Raw genomic sequence first — 18,418 nt, 5'->3', positions numbered from 1 at the left:
ATTTTCATAATGTTTGTGTAAACCTACTTAAAAGTTAACTTTAATTTTCGAATTAGAACAACCTATAGAATTCCTTGAGGACAAAAAAAACTTGCAAAATGGGGAAAGACAACAATAAATAATCATAATCCCTAATGCCTTCATTACAAATTGAGCTTGGTTGATTTTACTGAGTCACTCATTTTCCAAGGGAAACAGTTCCAAATAAGATTAAGAATGAATACTGGGGACTACTTTCAATGTGCCTTTACATTTTTTCCAATTGCATTACTTCTACAATTTGTAAAAAAATCTGCAATTTGTATCCCAATTTATTCTCATTTAAGAATTTAAAATGTTCCCTAATTTAAAAAGTTATTAAGTATAAAAGACATTAAGCATAAGACTAAGAAGGACAGAATTAAAACCAGTTGACTGTGATCACCCATCTTCTATATATGAAGAGCTCTTTTCCAAAATGCTATAAATCAATTTTTGAAAACATTAATAAGTCATGTTATTTAATTGTGTATTTCAGGTAATATCAATAGGAGCAGTTGTGTTGATTTGATTGAGTAAAGATAAATCAAATAATAATAAAACAATTACAGTTCCACTGAAATTATTTGGAAAAAATGATCTATGAAAGTGCATTAAAATGGAGGATATAGCAGTTTAGAGAAGAGCTCTTCATATGTCTAATGCATTTTTACATGAACGAGTGAATAAAACAGCACACAAAAACCACAAAAGATATTCCGGTTTTCTCATCTTTTAATATCACATTCATATCTATGCTCTGTATTGTTTACAAGGAGTTAAAAACAAGTGTTGATGAACTAAAGAAAATAAATCAGGCAGGCAGAAAGTCTGCGTGTAAAGTCCAGGCACTGGAGGGGGTAGGGGTGAAAAGGAGAGGCAGATAGGTGAGGAGAAACACGGCTATGATAAAAGTTTCCCCTCCTCTGCAACTCTTTTGCCGCCCTGTTCTCCCCCCTCCCACCCTCCAGCCTGCAAATAAATGTCCTTTTATTTCGGATGAATCATTAAAGATAAAGTAATAATGAGTTTGTTTTTCCACATCATGCAGCTCTGAGAGATCTCACAGAGTGTTATGTTTGCACTTCACAGAGAAATAGAGAGAGATAGAGATCTAATGCATCCAAACACAAGAGATACAATCCTATGTCATTTTCTTTAAAAAGCAATCAGGAAAAAAGAAAAAGAAACGAAGAATTTTTGAGGTTAAACGTAAGTCTAATGAAAAAATGAAAAGATAAAGAACGGTGATTGGATAATGAAACTGACATTTTCCTTTTATCCCTCCCTAACCCTTGTCATAGCATATTTTTTTCCATTTCATAATCCTTTCAGAATGACTTCTAACAGCGGAAAGAACAAAAAAAAAAAAAAAAAAAATCATCTTTGGAAGAAGTAAGTTTTTTCCTTTAATAGACTATCCACTACAGTATATGTAGATGCTACCCACTTGCTTATGAAATTCATTTACTTTATTTTTCGTTTGAGCATTTTCAATTTTTAATTTTTTTTGTGTCCTTTTTTTCCAAGTCGTTTTACCATTGTCCTATTTTTTTCTTTTTCCTAAGAGGTAGATCAACAAAAAATATTACATGGTTACAGGTTTTCGTGCCCCTTGATTCATAAAGTGAGTACGGGGGTGGGGTGGGGGGCTTGGGGAGAAGGTTAGGGGGTATTCAGAGTGTAAATATCGGTAAAAAGAAGTTTGTGGGGAAAGAAGGATCAAGGGTCAGGTTGGGGAGGTACAGAGGGTCTTAGAAGGGCGGGGCCATATAAGGATCATTGAGGATCGTGAACAGGCACAAGAGTGTTTCATCAACTGAGGTATACAAAGTTTACTTGAGGCCCACCTATAGCTCATTCCGCACAAGAGCGCTACAGGCTTCTATACAGTAATAAAATCTTCAGTAAGAACGCGAGTGCAGGGGTGGAGGGGTGCAAACAGAGACTGTCCTAATGCAGTGCAAAGCAAGGCAAGGCAAGTCATTTCACCTATTACGGTCAGTGCTCCATCCCCACCACCCCATAATAATTCTCATTCTCCATGATCGTCTTGGGACCCTCCACCTGAAACCACCGAAGGCTTCTATGCGCGCATGCTGTTCCCATCCTCAATGTCACCTCTGAAGCCGCCCTCCATGTCTACTGTGCTAGTCTTGAGTTGCAAAGAGCCCACTCCCAACAGTCAACTAATCTCTGCCCCCAATTAACAAATCAACCAACCAGCACCTCCCGTCACCACTGGAGCCCTTCCCTCAATCTCCACCTTCATTTTGTTACATTTAAGTTCCCAACTGTAAGCCGGAGAGGTAAACTTAACCCAAAAGTGTAAGAGAAACAAATGAGTAAATGAAATAAATTAAAGAAAAAAAAAATCAAAATGTAACATGCACTGTCGCTCTTGTCTGGTTGATATAAACAATCTTATGGCTAAGTCTTGAGGTAGCGTTCCTAGTTATGTGAGGTTTTTTACGTCTTGGTAGAACCCAATGTCTTCTTTGAATTTCGGCCAGAGTCTAGTGGGAGGTGAGAATCGTGATGTGTTTCACTCTAAAAAACAAATCCACCTGACGTGGTTGAGGTTGACAGTTGTCTATGTGCGAAACTATATGCTGTAGTAAGTGGAGCAATCTAATACTCACGCCCCTCCACCAATGAATGAGAAGACTTAGAGGGCTATGAACAGTCGTTGTGACGTATGCCAAAAGTTAATTTGGCTTCCATCACAAAATTGCATAAGAAAGGACAAATGAAAGGTGTGTTGTTGATTTAGTTTGTCAACAGAGCGATTAAACGGATCGTAGCACTGTGGCGAAAACATGGGCCACTTTGTGATTAAACCAGGTCTGTATGAATGCTCTTCAAGCATCCATAGACTATTAAGAGCGTAATAGTCATGGTATCTCTCTGACTACCCCAAAGAGCTCCGTTTGGCACAGGTTTCACTTAACGTCATAAGTTTCTTGTTAGTATTTCAACTGATTTAGCTGCTGAAGAGATCTGTGCATTAAAATATGATTGGAAAACAAATCTATATTCCAAACTAAAGTCACAGAAACAAATAATAATAATAAAAAAACAGAAGTGACTGAACAGAAGTGAGAAAACGGACACAAACGAGGCCAGCGTAAGAGAGGGTGTACTCCAGAAAGTGTCAAGAAAGGTCCTTATGAACGACTGGAGTACAGGAATAATTCCAAATGAACTTAAAAACATTTATGGGGATGGAGAAAGGGGGCGTACAAATGGGAGGGAAAGGAAAATGGAGGACAAAAAAGCGCAAGCAAGAGAGGAGGCCGTGTAGTCCTCCCCTGTGTTAGACCACTAGTCAACCTGCTACAGTTTAGTCAACTGTTTGTTTTAGGCAACAAAAATAAGCTGTATGTAGATAATTCCTAACAAACAATTATTCTCCTCAAACTTTTTGACATAAAGACAATACATTTCTACTCCACCCATCTCCATAAAAACAGAGATTGGTCCATCTTCCTTTCCTCTTTTGTATGCCTCCCTTCTTAATGAAACAAAAACAAAACAAACCAAAAAAAAGAAACAAAAAACACCCTCTCTTTCTTTTCCAACTTTGCATCAAGTTTCAAAGGTTCCTGGAGATTTCGGTCATATTTCATAAATTTAGTCAAAGTCTTCCATTATAAATGAAACAGTATTTAACCAGATGTCATGTCCAAATAAAGCTTGCTGTTAAACAAAGTAAAAAGACTAAACAAAAACCAAAAAAAAAAAAGTCATAAAGGCTGCAGTCTGAATAAACCTAAAAGTGTACATCTCGGTATCTATGGTTACAGCTCTGTGGACTTTTAAGAGACTGAGTATTTCACTACTTATTTTCCCACCTGAGGCAGGAGCAGGGAGGGGTCATCTCCAAGGAGACAGCCAAGTCAAGAGGTACTAACCAGGCCTGCTACTACAGAAGCAGCAGATGTTGCTGCCGCTAGCAGAAAGCGAAATGGAAGTCAAAAAAGAAAAGACTTTTAAATCGATAAGTAAATTCCTAATTCCTTAACTAAGCCACTGGTCCAACATGATATCAGTTGTGTGGTACACTCGTTGTGATTCAAAGAATATGATGTGGCAGTGGTCTATCAATGTGAGACATTTACTTAGCTTTGCACTCAGAATCATTACGTTTGTCATCAGTTTAGTTCACTGATTTTTTTCAAAGTTATTTAAAAATACAAAAAATCTTCACAATTGCTTTCTTTTAGATCTTATTTACAGGTTAGATCTCTAGTGATCATTTACCTTTTTGTTCTTTTTGTTTGCTCCCATTTCTCAGAGATTTTTTGAGCATCCCCGGTCCAAAGGAAAAACAAAACAAGCAAAAAACCCCCCAAACAAACAAAAAAAAAAAAAACAGACAGAGGCCATAGAATCTCCTTTGAAGTCTTCACCCCACCGCTACCCCCAACAAAAGTATGCTCTTAAACCCAACTTAGACACATATTGTCAGTCACTCTCGCACACACACTCAGATACACTCAAGGCAATGAGGGGGACTGCAGTTACACCAGCGCTGTAAGGTAATAATTATTCACATTCTTAGTGTGTGTTTGTGTGTGGGTCTCTCTCTCTCTCTCTCTGTGTAAATGTTTTCGTTGTTATGTGTTTATTATTTGTGCACGTTGGTTTTTTTTTTTTTTTAAGGCGCTCACCACGTCACTGAGTTGCACTGCACAGTGCAGAGGACAGCACAGGGTTGATACAGTCCACCTCAGCCCTCTGTGTACAACAGAAAACGTCACCTCATGGAGGGTTGCTGTGGAAACAGGCATCATACAACGCCACCTGTTACGTTTTTCAGCATTCCACAGTGTCAGCATTCTGCCATCAAGCGACCGTTCCCCTGTAGTGCAGGTAAGGAAACACTTGAATGACCAGAGTTTTAAAAAGAACACAAAAAGTCATAAATACACATATTTTGACTGGGTCAAAACACTGGCAAGACCCACACTGGAGGTGACATTGTCAGTTGTGACCAAGTGTTCTCCATTTCATGGAAAAGCCACTTCTCATTGGCCAAAAGTGTGATTTCAAGATTAGCTCAAAGCTTGCTTCAGGCAAGTCCCAGAGGTTTACCCTAACAACTGCCACCACAATGGAAAAAACAAAGCACTCGAGAACCACCCACTACAAACTTTCAGGGTCACCTCTGGTTCAATCTGAAATCCATATCAAAGAAGAAAAAAAAACAGCTCACACAAAGACACATGCACACATATAAGAAAAAAAAACGAAAAAATACCAAAGTAACAAGACAAAAAACCTAAACAAATTACTTCTTCTTTAAAAAAATAAAATATTCAGGACCATCAGCTTTTATATAAAACACCAGCAAGCTAAAAAAAAAAAGGAAAAGAAAATTAGGAATACTGAGGTAACAATACCCTGAGGTAGGTTTTTCTTTTTCTTAATTTCATCTTTTCTCTAATCTGTTCTCTATTAAGGGAGAGCGTGCCCAGACCTCTGGTGCCCTCTCCGGCAGACTCTGAGCCAAGTGGGAGAAAAGAGTGGCAGTGGCGTAGCCAACGACCTTGCCTGCTTGTGACCTTTGACCTTAAAGGTTGGAGTGAGGGCTCGGGGAGAACATGTCGGGTTCAGACACACCATGGTCATCCTAGAGCCACTTATAAGGTTTCTCCTGTCCCACAAAGACCTCTGCATGTGACTCAGAACTATTCAGATTTTACTTATGATGACATTTAATACCTTACTTTTAACAAAATTGCACATGGAGGTCTTTGAGGGTAAAGACTGAGTTTAAAAATGAACAAAAAATTAACCAAGGGGAAGCCACACTTACATCACAAGCAGCTATAAGATGGCCATGTCCTTGTACTGGATTACACCCAACATTCCTCCTCTGCCCTCCCTCTCCCTATCTATAATTCTCTGAGGGGCTGGGTTAACTCACATATCATATATATATAATATATATAAAATATGCCATTTGGGCGCGGGTCATCTGCCAACCAGCATCGCTGGCTGCTTTTCAGCCAAACGTTATTTTTTTTTACATTTTTGTATATTTTTCACACGTGGCATTATAGGCTGCATCTTTGAGCTGGTGCTCTGCAATAGAACTGCAGAGTCAGCTTCGACCCGTGCACTAACTGTTCTCTCACCGCAATGACCGTCCGGCAACTCTGGGGCACTCCCCGAACTCCAACTGTACCTCATCTGGGTCCTGGTGCCCAGCTCGTTGCTGTCGGTCACTCACAGTATTTTAATAAACATTTATGAAGATTATATTTACAACCTCTTTATTTTCTTCTCTTTGCTTTTTTCCAAAATCTTCAACCCCCACAACCTCTCCTATGTGGGGGATTTAAAGAGCAGTGTCAACAACTGCAACCCCTCGGCACTCGTTTGATTGGTCGGGTACAGGGTCACCTGACTGGTGGCAACGCACCCGCCATATGCAATGACTTCCGCCACTGCCCCCTTTTCTCCAGACTTGGCCGCACTGCATTTTCTTTTATAATACCTCTGAATAAACATTTCTATACATATAGCTCTATTTTTCTTTTAAAAAAACACCCTTAAAATATCAAAATGACCAGAGATGGCGAGGACTCCAAAAAGGGGAGGTTGGTTAGTAGAAAGACCTCTTGGCTGAGCCCAAGTGCAGGCGGATGTTGCCTCTAACAGCAGACCCTGGTGCAGCATCCTAAGCCCCACTCCTTGTTTTTAGTATTACAACTTAAGGCAAATCTAATGTCAGGTCTGCTGTATAACTGGGCAGCTTTACTATGCTTTAGCTCCCGGGCTTGGTGAGCTGCAATTCTATGAGCATCCACCAGAGGGCGACCTTACTCCCTTTTACCACAAGGCCCTGCCATCACCGGTCATTAATTCTGGTCTGGCATCTGGTCTCTGTTTTTTTCTCTAGCTATTTATTTTTTTTCTTTCCTTTCTCTCACTTTGTATTATGTATCTGTCCTCTAAACTTTGTCTTCTCTCTCAGGCTTCGTCCCTCTATTCGTTTGATGCTCCTCTCCCTGTCTGCCGCTGGGTCTGTGTGTCGCTATCTCGGTCCGTCCATCAGTCCGTCCGTTTGCACGCTCTTCGAACTTCTGGTCTAAAGTCTCGTCCGTATGTCTGTCCGTTCATCTGTCAGTATCTGTCCATCAGTCCAAACCTCTGCCCCTCCGCACTGCCGCCCTCCCCGGGGGGTAGGTGGTGGGCGGGGGGACTAGTGGGCAAGGCGAAGGGAAGTGGCCAGGCGCTCACTTCCTCCGGTTTGTGTCCTGCTGTGCCAGACCCTGCTCAGGCATCTGTTGATGCGGCTTCTGCTGCTGTTTGACCTGCGTCAAAATGTCCCTGATCTTTCTCTGTGCCAGCTGGAAAGAAAGAAAGAAAGAAAGAAAGAAAGAAAGAAAGAAAGAAAGAAAGAAAGAAAGAAAGAAAGAAAGAAAGAAAGAAAGAAAGAAAGAAAGAAAGAAAGAAAGAAAGAAAGAAAGAAAGAAAGAAAGAAAGAAAGAAAGAAAGAAAGAAGTGATAAATATTTGAAAAAAAAGTGCTTTCTTCCTGAAATTTTTGTTTTCTTGTCTGGTGTCAAATACAAACAGGTACTGGCAAAGATAAAGGCACAGTTGAATGAGTACAAGACTGGAGTACGCCGTTGAAACCTGTGGCAGGAAGTAGATAAGTTGGACACAGCACTCTGGCCCTACCTGGCTTGCGTAGAAGTGGCCAATAATCTTGACGATGACCTGGTCCTGTTCGTCGGGGGTCTGTTCTCGGGGGACCACCACCTCAGCAGCAGTCAGGTTCTGGAGCTCATTTACCTGCATGGGGGAGAGAGCACCTTAATTGACACCTTTGCATCCATGTGAAAAGTATAAGGTTCTGATCAGCTTGTTTACACAATATGTAAAGAAGCTTATCAGAACCTTAGATACATTTCATGGTGCCTCTATACAAATCAAAAATACAAAACCAGCAGACAGCAATGCCTAAGTGTTGTGGTAGCACCAACTACTTTCTGGATCATGGATAACATGTGGCCATATCTCCATGGCAAAAAACACTAAGCACTAGCAATTTCTTTCACTGCATGATTTATGCATCTGCTATAACATGATTGGTTTAGTTAGTACGTTATGCTGGTCGTCTTGCCAACCCCTCTGGCCACTAGCTCACAGTGACCAGCTCCTTACCGTCTTTCCACCCTTCCCAATGACCCTGCCTGCAGCTGCGGCCGCGACCTTGATGTGCGTCTCTAGTTTGACTTCTTCCTTGGGGCCGAAGAAGTTCTCCTCCTTCAGTTTGCCGTAGATCCTGCCCTGGGCCTAATAGTGGACAAAGGAGGGAGAGGATTATTACAAAACTATTACAGTGAGATCAAATGAAGATGAAAACTTCAAGTGAGTGTCCCAGATTAATTTTCTGTTGTGTGAGCTATTGTACCCCTCAAAAGTGTAACTGTGGTCATTAAGGATGTACGGTACCTTGAATTGAGCCTCAGGTGGTCCAGTCACGATGACCATACGCATCTTGGAGTCGGGTGTTTCCGCTGGTGCAATCTACAAGGAAAGACAGAATCCGTGTGATCAGTCAAAACATCAACAACTCTTCATAAAGTCCACAGTCACATGCATCAACTGATGTACAAAGAAAACAAAAAAAGACATGAAGTCCAACAGTCTGACAGGTCTATAATTAGATAGATAAGTATAGATAAAAGGAAAGTGCATGTTTGTCTGCGTGTGTGTGTGTGTGTACACATTATAGTCAGACGTGTTCTCGTACCTTGATGGAGGCTCCAGCAAAACGACTGAGCTGCTTGATGTGCTGGCCCTTCTTCCCGATAATAGCACCCACTGCCTGGGCTGGGATGTACACATGGACAGTCTCCTGCTCTGGAGCCTGTGAAGCCCACATGGTTAGTTAGGTGTGTTAATCACCATAGGAGGAGATGAACAACAACATCATAACATGATCATAAAGTCACCAGCTATAATGTTAACTGCCAAACTCCAGATCAATAAATAGCAAGAAAAGTGTCAATAGATTGAACATTTAGCTTGAAAGGGCTGAAAATGGACCACATCCAACCACTAGCGGTGTGCAGTGTGTTTGCCTAGAGTGTTGCACTATAGCCAGAAGTAAATCCCAGTGGCAAGCACATGCAGGTATTGTTGAAAATGAATGCAGCCAAAGCAAGTAGTGATGCATCAGTGGCATTAAGGCACACACTAAGGTAGCAGTCCAAATTGGCATGATAACTCTTCTGTTTATTCACTTGTAGAAGTGCACGTTCATATGCAGTTGTATAATGCCTTTCTGCATAATTTGTTTGACTCATGAACACTTCTGTCATGTAAGCATCATCAGGAACAAGACAGCAATACAACACTGCCTGGCCTGAGACTAGCTAATTAGATCATTCTGAGTGGCATTCTGGACTGAACACAGTAGCTGATGCTTGTTCCTGTGGCCCCTCTGTGGTCTGCTAATGACCAGCTAAATTACAGCCACGGATACCCTCAGACAGTGCCATTGAAGAGCAGTAGTACTTTAAGTTTAATGCCATATCAGCATCTAATGACTATATTATGGTAAGAAAGGAAAAATAATAATTTCTAATAAATTAGAAATGAGAACAAATAGAATGGCATAGATAACACAAATGTACATATGATAAATTCCAGAACCTTATGCAATGGTGCATTATTGAAAACATTAAAACGGAGAATAAAATCGCTGCACACACACACACCGCACGCACACTCAAACACACGTGCACACACACCACACACCACACACACACACACACACACATCTGTGTAAAATGACTGCATGCTAAAACAAACTCCACCTCATCCATTAGTTGTTTAGTACCATTTTGTGCAGGGGAAGGAATCACAATCTGAGGCCAACCACATGAGTCCACATGAAGCTTTGGTAGGACTCTAACGTGTCTTAACGTGTGGATTGTATTGTATTAATTGGTTACACTAATAGTATCTACAAAAAAACTAAATATTTAGCAGCATTATAACACCAGCAACTAGACCTATGATGAAACCATATTATAAAATTGATGTCTGCTGCAGCCTGATGTGATGTGAGCCAATGACGGCAGTCCCCCACCGTCAGAACGCTCAGAAAAATCACATGGCTCCTGCTCAAGTCCAGCTTTATTTAACGGCCAATCGCCTGTCGTGCACAGCATGCGGACAGATGCAGGGAATCTGGGGGTGTGTAGGCTGACAGCCAATCCAAGGAGAGCTCTTACCCCGAACGATCCATAGGGGGCGCCAGCAGCTGGGTTTCCTGGAGGAGGAGGGGCCATGGCCGAGGAGGGAGGAAAGAGCCCGAGAGCGCCAAGGTTCAGCCCTGGAATCAGATGAGTCTGTTGCTGCAGAGAGAGACATGGGCAGAGAGGGAGAGACAGAGAGGCTCTCTTTAATGAATTATTCCTTATTATTTAATGGCGTCCAGACAGCACAAAGCACATACAATTCTGACAAAATAAAAAAATTAAACCTAAGAACACACACACACACACACTTCAGTCCGGTCACAGCTACACAGTCCACTATTGGGTTCACAAATGTGCAGCATAACTATGAACACACACTTCATCAAATACAAATAAAACAGCCGCTATTTTCACACATCACCACTCACGTTCATTGCGGCGATGTCATTGTCGTAGGCTTCGCGCACTTTCTTCATGATCTCCTGCTCAGCCAAACAGCAGGCCTCAATGGCGCCCTTCACTGTGATGGTCCTCTCAGGGTTGTACAGAGTCAGGTCCTGCAGCCTGGAGAGCAACAAGGGAGCTGGCATTAAAACTCGGAAGGGTTGCCAGGTGGTGGCTGACCCTGAAAGGCACCCTGAGGAACTTCAGAACACACAACATAGCGTGTTTGTGAGTGAGTGTCTGAGACAGTCGACACTTACGGGGAGATGGTGATCTTGGTGTCCGTGTCCTGCTCCACCTTCTTCAGATTGCGACCCTCCTTACCGATCAGACGACCCACAAAGTTATTATGGGCCAGAATCTTTAAAGGCACCTCATCGGCACTGTAGACAGACAGACACTTTGTGATTCACTAATTCTTGCAGCTCCATACATAGCAATGCCTTTCGAGGCACAGTAACCCTGTTTTCTTCAATGCCTCATTATGTGTGTACGTGTGTGTGTGTGGAGGGGGGGGGGGGGGGCAAGGGAGGAGTGTGACCTGCATGATAAACTAGGAAACTGATCTATAAAAATGTAATGGCGTTTAGGCAGTTGTTCACGGAAAGGGGTTCCGACGTCAATTACACGAGATTAACACAGAGACATTATCCCGTTACCAATAAAGAGATCCTTTGCCAAACGATGTGTAAGCTCGTAAATGGAGTGTGCAAACAAGCTGCAAATAGAGCACACGCCCTCACACAAATGTACACTATCTGTCTAGTTTGGGAAACAACCTTTTGCAACTCACAGTCCTGCCATCTCTCATATGTTCTGCCTCAGAGCTTTAGGACACCAGTGGGGCTGCAATTTTTTCTCTTGGTAGGGATCTGGGAGTCATACTAGGCTGACACGCACGCACGCACGCACATTAAACTCTTTTTTTTTTTTTTTTTGTAAAGACAACTTCAGCTTGTCCACATTGAACCAAGACTCCCACTTCGATCTCAGTTTAAATGCACCATAGTGTTGAACTGCACTTCAATCAAACTATGACATGCAAACCTATAATACACAAAATAGACAAAAGTATTGAGACACAGGAACTTCAGTGGCATCCCGTTCTAAGTCCATAGATATTAATATGGAGTTGGGCCCTCCTTTGCAGCCGTTACAGCTTCAACACTTTTGGAAGTTCCTGTGGGTATAATGGTACCTGAATACTTCTGTCTATATAGTGTATATTTAAGCAATAAGCCCTGAGAGGCCGTAGGTTACACTGATTCTACAACAGCTAAGGGGCGTTGTTAGGCACGACGTGCTAGCGGAGTGCCTAAAATCCCCCTTAGCTGTTGTAGAATCAGTGTAACCTACGGCTTCGAGTGGCTTATTGCTTTTCTAAAACTGTTACTATAAATACCTGGCAAAGTTTCATAAAGTAAAGGCACAGCAACTAGAAATATAACAAGTAATTCCTAGATAATCATTCTTCCGCCAAGAAATATATTTCCTCTATCTGAATGGTTGCCAAGCAATGTCTAGACGCAGCTACTTTAACTTTTGTATCAAGTTATGGTAGTGCATTAATATAGAACGAAATGCGGTCAAGGTGTATGTTTATGCTGCATTTTACAACGGCATCGAATGTGATTCAGCCAATCACAATCAAGGACCGGAACGATCAGTTTTAGAATGGGATTTCTACTATTTTTACAAGTTTCTGGAAAACCACAGCTGTAAAATACACCATGCTCGCTACAGCACCCCTGAAGAGTCCAGATGTTTTCTTTAATGTTGTCTAAAAGAGGCCTAGCTGCAGAATAATCCAGGAACCATCCACAATGTTCCTGTTTGTTCAGTTCAGTACAGCTTCAGAACAGTCTTGGCTAGTTGTTGGGGGGAGCCAGGTGTGGGTGGGTGGTGTTAAGTTTGGGTGTCTAACACTCACGTCTTGGTGTCCTGCGCCTCCTTCTGCATGATGTCCAGAATCATGCGGCAGGCGGACGAGCAGCCCTCTGGGGTGGAGTGGATGCTGATCGGCTTCTCGGCTGCGCCAGCGTTCTCCTTACGGTGGACATCAATCCTGAGAGCGAGGGAGAGGGGAAGAGAGGAACAAGAAGAGAAGAGAATGAAAGGGAAGAAGAGAGGCAGAGGAAAAAGAAAAGAGAACAAGAAAAATGACAAGACATGGTGGGGGGGGGGGGGACAAAAAAGAGAAAGTCGAGCGGACAAGAGAAGAGAAGATGGCATGTGAGAATAAACACCACACCAAACCGAAGTGATGAATGACAGCAGAATGTGTGGATTTGAAGCAGCCTTCCCCTGTGCACTCACTTGCTCTGCGTCTGCTTGGTGATGTTGCGGATGGTGGCGCCCTCTTTCCCGATGATGGCGCCCACGTACTGGGTGGGCACCAGCAGGCGCAGGGGGATGTCCGTGTGCTGGTGCTTAATGGGGATGCCCGACCCCGGGGAGCCCTGGCGGGGACCACCCCTGGAGCCGTACCCGGAATGACGGCCGTTGTCAGGGCCACGCTGTCCATCAGCTTCGGAGGTCTCGTCTGGGATGTAGGAGACGCGAAGGGCATTGTTCTCAAACTGGTATCCGTTCAGCTTCTGAATGGCTCTAAAGACAGGGAAGGATTTCAAAAAGGGAAAGATTTTAAAGACCGTTGCCTTTACTTTAGAGCAGAGCTCCAAAATGTCACGGAAGGCAATAATCAAATGAATGGTCTCCATTTACAGCACAATGTTTCACAAGTGGAATTTGATATCACACATTACAAATAATTGAAATGAGTTACACAAACAGTGTTTCCTGCTCAGTCAGCAAAATACAACTTCAGTATAAATGACTAATATCAGACAGTAGAGTGCACATTTTCAGGGAAACCTTACTAACCAAAAGCGCTAAACACCGGACCACAAATTTTAATAGTTGCAGTACTGGTTCATATACACTAGATGTCAGAGTTGAGACGCAGAACAAAATAAAAATAATACGAGCGCTTTTAGAAAGGTGCGTTCCAAAAGCGCGGTGAAAGTCAGAGAGAGAGAGAAAGAGAAAAGAAAGAAAGAAAGAAAGAAAGAGAGGATAGAGAGAGAGAACAATTTCAGAACTTTAAAGTAATGGAGGGATACATACTGTCTGGCCTGTTCCCGAGTTGCATATGTGACGTTCACCACAGCAGTCTCACTTTCTGTGTTCACTAAGAAAGAAGGAAAGAAAGAAGGAAAGAAAGAAAGAAGGAAAGAAAGAAAGAAAGGAAGAAAGAAAGGAAGAGAGAGAGAGAGAAAGCAGGTGATGGAAAGAAAAAGAGAAAAAAAAGAGAAAGAAAGAGAGAGATGCTTCATTAACATACAAATATTGCCATTTCCAAAACCGCACACAATTCCAAAAGGGAGAATCCTTTCCTTCTCTTCTCCCTTTCTGCCGGTCTTAAGCCAATTCTAGATGCAGCCTCCATGTCAGACTGTGACAGTTGTGCAACAACACAGGATTGACCAACATAATAATGGCAGACGTTGTCTGATCTCTTGCGTAATCGTGCAGATAAAAACGTCAAACATACTGATAAAGAAAACATTAATCATGGAGAAAAATACCATGCAAGATTATAACCAAGATTAAAATACATAGAGGCAGTTTCATTAAATCAAAAGCCACTTTTTCATAAATAAAGCACCTCTAGCAAATACACAAACACATATGAGCGGTTATAAAGCAGGGTCAACACTGAGCCGATTACCCTCCCACTCTCTGACACTTCTCTGACCAGAGGGCCACTTATGACAGCTTAGAAAAGGTGGATAATGGCTAGAGGTCAATAAATTCTCTCTCAGGCAGGTCACAGGTTTCTCCTACACTTGCATGTATTGGGTGTCTGTAGATGCCACCTGCTCTGCCGTGCAGTCTTCTCAATAAGTGTGTTTATCGTCATCCCATTTGGACAGGCAACCTTGAACATGGTGGGTCGCTCGGCCAAGAGAACCATGAAAAACATAAAACCAATTTTGTGCATGTGTGCTATATTAGAGCACCATTTGTTGCAGCAACATCAAAAATACAAGAAAGGTAACTTGCTCAATTTTTGGCATTTCATTTGGTGGTGTGTTCAAAGCCTTGAAGATCGATTTGATTTGTATCCAGTCTGAAAGAATATTGTACATCAAGGTAGAACAGAAGACCTGAGAGATGGCAGGCTTCTGTAGAACCTCCAATGCCCACCAGTGTAATACCAAACATGTCCTGCTGACTAAATGGAAGCCACTGGTGGAAGAGGAAGAGAATGCCATGAGAGTAATGCCATCATGAAGAGGAGCTGAGGTGAGGTGAGTTAACGCTGTAGCTCTGGCCCCCTGTAATGAGCTTATAGCATTCCAGATTGACCCGCACGCAAATGGCAGGACGAATCCGCAAGGACAGGTGGACAGAATGAGATGGAAATCCCTCCCCAGTCACCCCTGGTGTAGAGCGCAGCCGCTCCGCTCCCCACCCTGACCCTCAGGCACAGGAGAAGCCAAAGTCAAAATATCTGCTTGAAAATCACACAACGGACAGTTCACTGGGACTGTTGAATAATTATATAGTCGAAACATTAGACTTGGTTTGTTTGAAACTACATAGATATTTCTAACTAGAATCAACATTTAAATCCTAATAATGTTTATGGTGAAACACAAAAAAAAGCCAATGGTCATTTTTCCCCAGTGGACAGACAACATGCGGTGTACCGCTGGCCACTTGGCTTGGAATAAATCCTAGCTTCTGACCAAAAACAAGCAGAGAGGAAGCAAGCATATTGAAAATATCCATTTTGCAAACCACAGACACACGCTCTTCTACATCAACCTGACAGACACGAGCCTATTTTCAGTTACTGCTCAAAAAAAATTGGGAAACCAACCCATTTAACTCAGCTACATGTTGGGCTGCTAGCCGTCTTCTTGTGCTGCTCAGTCGCAGACTTAACTGTAAGTGGTTGGGCTATAGCCCAGAGCTTGCCCAGTGTACTCCTCCATGCGTTTCAAGCCACTACTGAATTGAGCAGCTAACAGATAAAGGTTATCCCTGGTCGCTTCTCTCAAGCAACCAGTGCTTCGCTACAGCACTGCCGACGGATGGGGGGGGTTTCAGGGGGAAGACAATCTAAAGTGGGCCATCTTCATGCGTTTGCAAGTGTGTGAGTGGAGAGTTAGCGTCCGCACTGTGAGGTCGTACCTTGTTCACAGTTCTCCACGGTTCCGTACTGAGCCAGCAGACCATCCAGCACCTGTGACAGAAAAAGAGAAGAGAGAGAGAGAAAGGAGCGTAGGGGGAAAGGTGAGAGGAGGAGGGAGAGAAAGAGAGAGAACAGAAAGAAGAGAAAGACTTTTAAATGGTCCATGCAAGGATTTATTAGCACCTACAAAGCTTTCACAGTCTTGCCTGAGTCATTCTCCTTGTGCCTGCTTCCTGACACTGGGCTCCATAATGGCACAGGACCTAGTCGAAGGTGACCTTACAAATACGAGTGACCAATGACTGTTTAAACTTGAAATTGTGTGTGTGTCTTTGTCTTTCATTCACAGACACACACGCAGAGACACACAGACACACACACACAAGCATCAATTATGTGTGTCCAAGGAAACTATGAAAAGTTTCCTGTGCAGCAGTAAGAACATGGTCAATTTAAAAATAAAAATAAAAAAATGAACTGAATGTCACTAATCCCCCAGGGACTGCTGAAGTATTCATCTCATGCCATCGTTCATTCTGATCTTTACAGAATTGGAGGGCTACCATTCACTCAAATATGGACAGAGGCTGTTATCTCGAGACTTAAAAGATGTCCAGAGCCCTACCTCAGAAACACATCCTCAAACCTGATGAACTTGAGTAGTACTCCAAATTTACTCAAAAGTTCCAAATACCTCCCTGAAATATTATTCTCCACTCCAAACCTTACTCAATTAGCCTGTCTAGTTTCTTTTACTGGTGTAATAGGCCAAATAGGGAATGTTTTTAAGCAAGCAGATGCATTGCAGCTATTTTGTTCCTACGGGGGCTTTGAAGAACCATACAGATTCAGAGAAAACAGCAAAACTCTGGTTGTGGCTCCTCGGGTTTATCAGGTAGCAGATTGAAATCAGTCGCAAAATGAACAAATGGCAAATCACTGAATGACACACTGGCATTACACCACAAATGAATGAATGTAATTAGTCCTTATTAAATTAGTTTTGACTGGAATATCATCAGTGAGCAAATGGAGCTTGTTTGTATTTAGCAGTGTCACAAGTGCTTTTGGTGTAGCCTGTGATATCAACAGCTTAATTCGTGGCACGTTGTTCCCAATCAAGCATAATATCAGTGATGAGCAGCAAATTATAAAGGCTCTCAGGATTTCCTGCAGCACCAGACATATCTGGGATGAGGGTTAGCAGAGTGTTTGGTGGGCCGGCAGACAAGCTAGGTCTCTAGATACCAGCTACAGTTCAGAACTTGGCCAGGGCTGGTGGAGGTCTGTCTGCTTTGTCAGGTGTTCGTCAAGTTGGCGTCAATCGAGAAAGTGGAGTGTTACAGGAAAGCTACACTGGGCACGTAACTGAAGTGATTCTTCCGTGGAGCATCTGTCATTATAATCAATGGAACCGATTACACCAGACATGATGGGGGTGTGTAGATTTGAAAAAAATACAGCAGTCCAACAGTATTTTTAGGATCTGCAAACTGAGCGCTTCATTTCAGTGTCAGTTCTGCTGTTCCCCTCAATGTCATGTGTGCAAGAGGCATCACAAGAGGGGAACAAGAAGAAATTCAGTGATAACTATATAACTCCCAATCAACCGGTACCAGATGTGGGGGTTCACCACCTGAGGCTGTTTCCTGCTGACCTTCTGTCATGCACAGGCACTAGAGGCTAGGGAGTGGCGACAACCTCAAGTTCAGTCTCCCGTCTAGAATGATTTATTCCAACCAAATATACTGCAGCTGCTTGCGACCTGACAGGGTTATTAACAGGCAGGTATAGCATTGGGAAACGTATGTCCCACCTGGGAAAACACAGACAACAGTCTGCTAGCCTTGTGACAGAACACACATCATGAGTGACAGACAAACTGTAACTCACTCTTTATTCTTGAGTTCATGTCCAGGGCTTCCCCTTTCATCTCCTCAGGGGTACAATCTGTCTGATGAGCTTGAAGAGTTCCAAGCTCAAACACAATATCACTGCAAGGTCACAGTATGTTGTGGGGTTACATTTGGGCAGTATGCTTATAAGTGTGCTATGACTCCTTTAAATGGGTGTTTCAGCCTTTTTTTATAGCCAGACCCAACTCCCAGCAAAGATCACTTTGCTCCAACATATATTCAAGGAGTTAGTAGAAAAAAACATCCCCTGTGATCCTACCGGCAAACCCAGCGTACCCAAAAGAAAACCTTGATTAGGAGTTAGGGACCTTAGTGTTAAATGAATTCATTTATGCTTCGGTAGGTCTCTCAACGGACTGACTGCCTGTGCGTCTTCATCGCTCACCTGCCTGCTCTGGAGCCCTGAGTGCTAACTGACTTTACATGCTGGTGGTGTCCAAAACCAGAATGTACCAGCCATTCTGCAAGCTCCTTCTACTGTACTGTACCAGTGTGCGTGAGGGGGCAGTGCAGGGGTGCCGTCGCCCCCGTGTGGCAGGCAGGAGAAGGGCAAAGCGGTAGATCAGGGAGTCCTGTCTGGCTGGATAGGACACGGCGGTCCCGCCCACT

The 18,418-nt window shown here is 42.8% G+C and overlaps 1 protein-coding gene across 1 annotated transcript in view; it reads right to left on the bottom strand.

Annotated features, from left to right (window-relative positions):
* Positions 1-735: 735 nt before the first annotated feature.
* LOC121704797 (insulin-like growth factor 2 mRNA-binding protein 1) overlaps positions 736-18,418 on the bottom strand; it is a 20,270-nt gene continuing 2,587 nt past the window's right edge. The window contains exons 3-15 of the mRNA XM_042085286.1: positions 18,298-18,416; positions 15,893-15,944; positions 13,817-13,880; positions 13,007-13,297; positions 12,621-12,755; positions 10,951-11,073; positions 10,675-10,810; positions 10,280-10,402; positions 8,791-8,907; positions 8,490-8,564; positions 8,199-8,330; positions 7,713-7,826; positions 736-7,379 (exon numbers count right to left, since the gene is read on the bottom strand). Of these exons, the coding sequence (XP_041941220.1) occupies positions 7,266-7,379; positions 7,713-7,826; positions 8,199-8,330; positions 8,490-8,564; positions 8,791-8,907; positions 10,280-10,402; positions 10,675-10,810; positions 10,951-11,073; positions 12,621-12,755; positions 13,007-13,297; positions 13,817-13,880; positions 15,893-15,944; positions 18,298-18,416 (1,595 nt within the window). The 3' untranslated portion in view covers positions 736-7,265. The remainder of the gene's footprint in view (positions 7,380-7,712; positions 7,827-8,198; positions 8,331-8,489; positions 8,565-8,790; positions 8,908-10,279; positions 10,403-10,674; positions 10,811-10,950; positions 11,074-12,620; positions 12,756-13,006; positions 13,298-13,816; positions 13,881-15,892; positions 15,945-18,297; positions 18,417-18,418) is intronic.

The sequence above is a fragment of the Alosa sapidissima genome, chromosome 3 (genome assembly GCF_018492685.1).
Source record: "Alosa sapidissima isolate fAloSap1 chromosome 3, fAloSap1.pri, whole genome shotgun sequence".
Taxonomy (NCBI): domain Eukaryota; kingdom Metazoa; phylum Chordata; class Actinopteri; order Clupeiformes; family Clupeidae; genus Alosa; species Alosa sapidissima.
Note: the sequence above shows the minus strand (reverse complement) of the source record. Positions and strands in the feature narration are given on the sequence as shown.